Source organism: Agrilus planipennis, unplaced genomic scaffold (genome assembly GCF_000699045.2).
Source record: "Agrilus planipennis isolate EAB-ADULT unplaced genomic scaffold, Apla_2.0 scaffold141, whole genome shotgun sequence".
NCBI classification, from domain to species: domain Eukaryota; kingdom Metazoa; phylum Arthropoda; class Insecta; order Coleoptera; family Buprestidae; genus Agrilus; species Agrilus planipennis.
In genome coordinates, this window is record NW_020438903.1 from 141,347 (window position 1) to 149,219 (window position 7,873).

Genomic DNA, 7,873 nt, shown 5'->3' on the forward strand with positions numbered 1-7,873 from the left:
TTTATTTGGATTCATTTAGCATTTCTGTTTGAAATGTGCAATTTTTGTATACATATGCTTTTCAAGATGGTTTTAGAGTAAAGAATTTATTTTCTAACATCAAAACTTGTGCAAACAAGTGCACTATCGCTTCGTTATCAGTTGCTTGCTGTAACTTTACAAAAAAACGAATGAAGTAATCCTGACTTTTTGTTAACCCGCGATTTCGACCGTGTGAAGTTATTTTCAATTGTTTATAAAAAATACAATTGTTATAATTAATAAACAATTTAAAAATATAAGCCAAGACCACTCCTGACATTTTCCTCTTTATGCCTGCAAATTATAATCATCGAAGATTGGCTTGTATAGATCTTAAGTTATTTCGATATTAAAGAGAAAATTCATTTTTAATTTTTATCTACTATAAATTATATCAAGTTAATGAGGAAAAATTGTTGTAGTGGATAAAAATTAAAAATGAATTTTCACATTAATATTTAATATTAACCTCTATTGAGTTTCAAAGTGTTTCATGTAGTGTTATTTAAATATTACAGACATGTTTATTTACATGTAGATGATTTCAAGTTTTTAGTATTTTTTTTGACGCATTTATGAGAGGGATGTTACATACAAGTGTATTTTTCACAGAGGTTTCCGTTATAATGTATACAATGAATAAGGCAGGAGATTCCGATATTTTCTTTGTGGTCGGATTTATTTGAAACTTCATCTTAATGGTCAGTAAAATTAATTCTCCTGGTTTTTGTAGTGGCATTTTGAGTAAAGTAGAGGCAAATTTTGTGTTGTCTATAGTTTATTTCATAGGTAGAAGGGGCGTGCGACCTAAAGGCCTTCATAAAAGTTTTTTATACTTATACAAAAACTATAGTAGTTTAACAAGTCGTATTTATAGTTATGTCAAATATGCGGTCTCCCTTATAACTGCTGAAAATTAAATGTGGGCTCAAATGGTAAGATTTTCCATCTCTAGCTCTATACAATACATGCACACGAGTGTAGATATGTGAGCGTTCATCAACGTGCATTTAATAATGTACGCTATGTAAAATTTTGATGTTTTTATAGGTTTTCTTTTAGAATAAACAATTAACGTTATCGCATTTAACTTGAAGTAATCTACAGTTTCAAACTTTGCTTTTACCATTACCAGCTCTTCCTCCTTATCAATCACTGTGAGCTAGAAACTATTAGCACCATTGCTTCGAGTGGTCAAAATTCACTTTTGTGAACAATACTATGACGTAGTGTCGGCCATCATTCTTTTCTAATTGTTGCTGTTGTCGGCCATCATTTTTTTTCAATTGTTGACGCATTGTCACTGATGTCGGCCATTATGGTTTTTTAATAGACGTATAGTAATCAATGATTAAAATTTAAAGGAATTGTTTGTAAGTAGGTATGTAACACATCGTACACTTCAGCATAAGAAATTGCTGACACTAACTTTCATTTACGTAATACTACTTTGCTCTGTACTGATAGCACTCACAATTCTTTTTATATATAATATTCGTAGAATATTTTTTACGTTTTGTTCAGTTTGTCAGGTTCTTATATTATTTATGTTTGACAATTTTATGAAATTCATTTAACTATTTGAAATATTATGAATAAAGTAATGTTAATAAATTTAAACTTTAGGCAACTGTTATGCTAACTTGGCTTCTTCGGAAATTAAGCGGAGAAGAAGTGAAAGTTTGGCGAAACAATTGCGAAGTTAAAATAAACAAAAGTTGAAATTTATTGTTAATGCTTCATTCATAATAGCGAGTATAAATTTCAACCAAGTAACAGCAGACTCTTATATGTATAGGTATGAGAACTATTTCACTAAATATTAACACATGTTTATATATTTTAAATTATTTATTTCTATATTCAAAGAATACAATTGTCTTCTAAATTCAATATCAATTAGTGGATATTTTAAGAACATCCAGCAGTAGCATTAAGTATCGATACTTATTTGTTTAGTTCATAGCAACAAAAATTTTTTTTGGGACTAACAAACTTTTGCTTTCGCTATAAATTAGACTTCGTCTTATGGAAGTTAAAAAAAATTAATAACATAATGAGATAATTAATGCAATTGCTTGTGAATGTTCTATAACATTTGTCCAGACAGTACAAGTTCAATTACTTTTTACAGAAAAAAGCTTATGCTTGGTAGAATACAAAACAAAATTTTTCTATAAACAATTACAATAATTAAAATAATATTAAATGCAATCCTGGACAAATAGCTTAAAAATAGTAATATTTATAGATACATTTGCAAAAGGCTTTTATACTTTTAATAAATTACAGCTGTTATTATATCAGCGCTAATTTAATTCTATGCTTTAGAATTATTACAAATTTATTTTCTCATAAAATTCACAACGTAATTAATATGTTATTATATTGACAATCATGTTCAAATATCCATATATATATATATATATGTTTTAAGGACGATCCGTAAGAAAATATCGTGCACGTCCATGGAATGTGAGTGTGTTGGTGTAATATGTTTGAGTGATGTTATACTTTATGAGGAAGAATTCCACAATTACGTAGTAATAGTAATAGTTGTAGTAGTAGGTAATAATAGTAGTAGTTAATAATAATAGCTTATGAAGGCTTTTTGTGCTAAGTTAGACATTCATAACCTGACTTACTTTGTAAATATATCTGCAAACTAATTTAGCTTATTCGGTATTCTATTTTATCATATTATATACCTACTCTACTGTAATAAATACAATGCTTTATTTTATTTTTTTTAATATCAAAAATGGCGCTGTTTATACTACGGGATGAAATACGATGCACAGCTATATAAATGCAGGCTCCTGCTATTTAAGGCTGGATACTGATAACCACTGTTAGGAAAAAGCTTCGTAGGAAGTAAATTATTAAAAATATTTTGTAATCATTTAGGCAAAAATAATCTCACTCAGTAGCTCAACATGTTGCAGTTTTCATTTTTATTAACAATTACCGCAATAATTAATCCACCAGCTATCATAAAGTGTACGCATTTAATGTGTAATAATAACCAAGGATTTGAGTATGATTTACAAAACCTCAGACAGGATAAATACTGTAGATTCATGTACTTCACTGTCAGTCCACATGACCAATATTTTAAAAATAAGTTTAAATTAATTTTGAAATTTTTTATGGTAGTATTTATTTTAGCATTCAGTAATTTATTTGCAGAAATTATGAAAGCATAAATATACCTATTTATTCATTAACTCCAGTTTCATTCCTGTTTTCGTATTTCAGTTTACACTTGGCTTACATGCTACTATTCGCTCATAATAATGCCGAATATTTTCGTATAAAATTTTTTTCCGAATATTTGCCAAATAAATAAACCAAAACTGATAACGTTGGGCCAGTTCTAAAAGTCTATAGTGAAATTGGAAGACCAAAATATTGTCATCAATTATTTACACGAAAGTAATTTTAAATACGCCCGGGTTACAAAAGCAATGATTATTTTTGCCTATTAAAAACAAAAAAAAAATAAATAATTATTAATCAACATTATTCAATACCTGACAAAAACTGACATCTTTATAATCATCGTAAATGCGTTTAATGGGTGCATAATTTCCTTTTTATTTATTTTAATATACGTCCTGACTAGTTCTTGAATTTAAAACTTATCTACATCTTTATACAATATTTTTAAAATTCTACGTAATCTACATGCAAACTTCTAAGCAAAAAGGTTAAAATTTACAAAAGTGACGTGCATTCACTGTTAAATTGATCTTTGAAGTGACATTTTAAAATACGATAACTCTTTATTCTGATGATCACAATTGACAATGTCAATACCTACATACACTTTTGTTATATAAAAATAAAAAGTACTTATTGTGATGGATTCGTGTGTGTAACTTGTCCATAGTGGGGTATGAATTACGTTTATGTACAAAATTAATGGAGATATTAATCGTTCTTATTTTAGGCGATTTGTTTAGAAAATATGTCAGTAGTAGGTACCTACCTGTCGAATCAGGTGTATTACGAACATTGAAAAAACTTAAATAATCATGCGCATCTTAAAGCAATTAATTAGTTTAAATTAAAATTGAGCAACGAATATCATATAACAACATAATTCCTCAAAGATTGAAAAGTGCTATTTTTTTAAAATCCCAAATTGACTAGCTGGAACTTTATAATGTTATTTAAATTAGCGTATTAAAATGTTATATACAATACAATCAAGCCTCAAGATTTTCTTTAAATAATACTATATGTATGGATTATTCAATTTAAAAGGGATTTTGGTTGAATCTTTGAAAACAACAAGAGATTTATATTTAAAAAATGCTTGTAAAATTTTAAGGTCATTATGAGAACAGCTTAACAAGCATTCTTATGAGAATAACATAATTTTAAGACATTATAGAGCTTTTCCAAGTCATGAAATTTAAGCATACATCCTCTATTCATTTACAAAAATATATCTAAATTAGAAATAGGGTCTCATCATTAAGAACCGCTTTGCATCTTGTAAAAAATACTTTATCCTTTTGCATTCCCTTATTAGATATTTGGCATTATTCAAAGATAATTGTGAGGCTTGATGTCGAAACATCTGGTATATTATTGAGATTGCTTTAGCCTCCAAATTCCTTGAAATATTTAATTTCTTCTTTTATATAAATATTTTTTTGTGTTAATGCATTCCACTTGTTTCTGGGCATAAAAAATTCTATAGCAAACAATATAAAAAGTGAATATAATGGGTAAATTTGAAAACTTGCGTCTTGAGAAGTAAAATTTGTACTGTTCATACTGCCGTTTCTAATTCTTGTACTAAAGAACGTATTTTTTTTTTGGACAGGGAATATTACATTACATATATATACTTTCAGTCTTCTGTATACATATATGCAAATTGATCAAAAGCGTCCAACACTGAGAAACTGTAAACAGTTTTGAACAGAGAATTTTTCGTATTTTTTTTTTATTCACCTTGCAACAACCTCTACAAGAATTTCCACCGTCAGCATTAGCAGTCGTCGAAGTAAATATTACTAATATATGTAATTAGCATTTCGATCAGTCAATAAGTTCCACTTTTATCACTAAAAAAATCGCCGCAGCATTACAGTTCATAACGTTTTTCGTCCGTCAGTAATTTGATAAGTATTACACGTGAATACTACTAAATTAAAATTTTATAAAATTTCAAAGTGAACTTTTAGAATATAAAATATTGCAATATTTCTATTAGTAACAAAGATATAAGTGGAACAATGTTTATACCTACAGAATATACATTTCTAATCACAATGTTTGCTAAATAATAACAATCTATATGTATGAATATTCTTACCTAACACATCCATAAGAAGCACTTATTAATCTTTGAAATACTTATTCCTAATATTTTTCTACATGGTAGCTCTAAGTTCTAATGCACCTTTCTATAAATATCAAAAGGATAAATTTCTCTTTACATGAAGAGCGTAAGACTTACAAAAATTTGACTTATATACGTTGTTTGTCATAAACACACTGTAGTTAACTGAATATTTTAAGTTTTCCTTGGGGCAGTATGATCATCGATCACCGTATATGAATAACAATTACTTAATTGTAAGTAAAAACAGTTTCAAAATTTCATGTTAAAAATCTGCCAAAATACAAAAGATGTACGACTACTACTTATTATATATTTACGATTAGTATTCATATATTCACTATATAATTAAAAGTAAAATATAATATAAAAAAGTACTAATAGTCGTAGTATTAATAAATAAGTATAGTATAGTTAGGGTAGTGAAAAATAAATTCCAAGTAAGCATGCATGTATTTAAACGTGGTATCCCAGACAGGAATTTTAAAGCTGCAGTTTGTAAAATTAAAAACCAATTATAGAACTCTGTATAGGTACTACAACAAATAAATATCAATCTCGGTAACTTTTGAAATTAAATTACGGACATTTTTAAGACGTCTGCCTTTTACGAGTATGCAAATATACATGTCTTTGGCGTAAGTATAATAATTTACAAACACAGTACTTTTTGTGAAAGTCTATCGTTTTAAAAAGAGATCAATCATTTTTCGTGCAGTCGTACATCGTTCGTTAATTATATTAGGTATATAGAAACTCTCGTTACAAATATAGTAACATTTCCGACAAAACGACTAATACAGGTAACATTTCGCTGTATTAATTTAAAAACATGTCATCACAAGTCATACCTAATTACGTATCTTTCGTACCTGCATACTTGATAGACAATAATGTCATCCTTCAACCATTTCCGTTGTTACAAATACTTGGCATCGCTTTTTGAAAGTCTCTCGTGTCTAGCTATGCCCGGTAGATGTAGGATGCTGTGCGAGGAGGGGTAGGCGATGGAGACGAGGAGGGCGGAGATGGGGAACTGGAAGAACCGCTACTAGTCGGCAACGCGCTGTGTCCCAGTCTTTGCGGACGTGGTCGACCGAGACTTCGGGGTGCCGCTCCGCCCTCCTCACTGTTTTCTCAGAGGTACACCTTCTTCACACTTCTCGTTGTCGAGAACCCATCTCCACGCCTGTAGTTGTCACCCTATTTTATTAAATGTTCATTTAATCCGACAAAGGGAAGAAACTAAAAATTTTTTGAAAGCCAAAAATCGTAAAAAAAGCGACCCTTCTGTCTTAAGCTTCATGAATACCTTAAATACGTACAAATCTAACTCGCGCATGTTGGATACGTTTGGAATTAGTTTGGGAACTTCGCGACAATTAATTTAATAAATAATAAAACTTTTATCAGTGTGTATTACCGCAAAAGGTTGCTGTATGTTAAGGGCAGTTCTTTTTTAATTCACCCATGAAATATGTGTTTACAATAGACATATTTTGATAAAATATGTAGATATTTAATTAATCACTTACTCTAAAACTGTAAGAATAAGTAAATTCTATTCAAAAACACGTTTACCCATGAAATATCATACCTAGTATTTTAGCAGATTGTTAAAATGCAATAGTTTAATTTTCGGTGTGGCTGTAGTGAGTTAAATTTAAATTGAAGAAATTATATATTCATGGATGCTAATTTATTAGTTATAAAAAGCAACTTTAGTTTTGTTTGGTATTATAATACCTGATGTGATCGAAGGGTTCCGAAATTATCACGGCCTCTAAAATTATCTCTTCCATTATATCCTGCATCTTGGAATTGGAATAATGTTTCAGCATTGTTTTGATGGGGTCCTTTTCTTAAGGTATTCTTTGGCGAATGAAGCTTTGGTGGGGGCTGCGGTACTAGAACTGGCTCTGCATACGTCACTTCCTCTTGTGGCAACAACTTTGGTTCCGCTTGTATTCGACTATACACAATATAATATTATTTTTGACTAATTTTAATACATTAAGCTGGACGTATTGATTCTTTAAAAAGTGTGTTAGCTTGATCATAATTTTTAATTTCGTGAATAAATATGCACTTTTAATTTAAAGAAGCATTTTTAAAATATACAGTGTCCCAAACAAACGAGTTTCTTCAATAACTGCTTTATAGTTGGAAGATATCAAAAAAAGTTTCTTACAAAAGTGGTACCATATAATAATCTTTATATCCTAAAATTATTTTCGATTATATTTCGATACTTACGAGGGTGGATTGATAAGTTTCCGGCCTAACCAAGAGATGACGCCACTAGGCCTACCTTGAGGTGACATTCTATAGTACCATCCTTGGATAGCTTGTAGCTATAGTTTCAGCCCGATCTCCTTGCTAGTGTAGGTTTGACAGCACGCTGAACAAGACGCCTCTGTGGTTTTCGTAAAAATGGAAAAGCAGGAAAATCGTGCTGTCATCAAATACTTTTATTTGAAGGGGTTAACGCCG

At 29.6% G+C, this 7,873-nt stretch overlaps 1 protein-coding gene across 1 annotated transcript in view; it reads right to left on the bottom strand.

Moving 5' to 3' along the window:
* Positions 1–2,458: 2,458 nt before the first annotated feature.
* Positions 2,459–7,873, bottom strand: part of LOC108736939 (semaphorin-1A) — a 509,066-nt gene continuing 503,651 nt past the window's right edge. Inside the window, exons 13-14 of the mRNA XM_025973315.1 lie at positions 7,127–7,363; positions 2,459–6,583 (exon numbers count right to left, since the gene is read on the bottom strand). Coding sequence (XP_025829100.1) covers positions 6,518–6,583; positions 7,127–7,363 — 303 coding nt within the window. The 3' untranslated portion in view covers positions 2,459–6,517. The remainder of the gene's footprint in view (positions 6,584–7,126; positions 7,364–7,873) is intronic.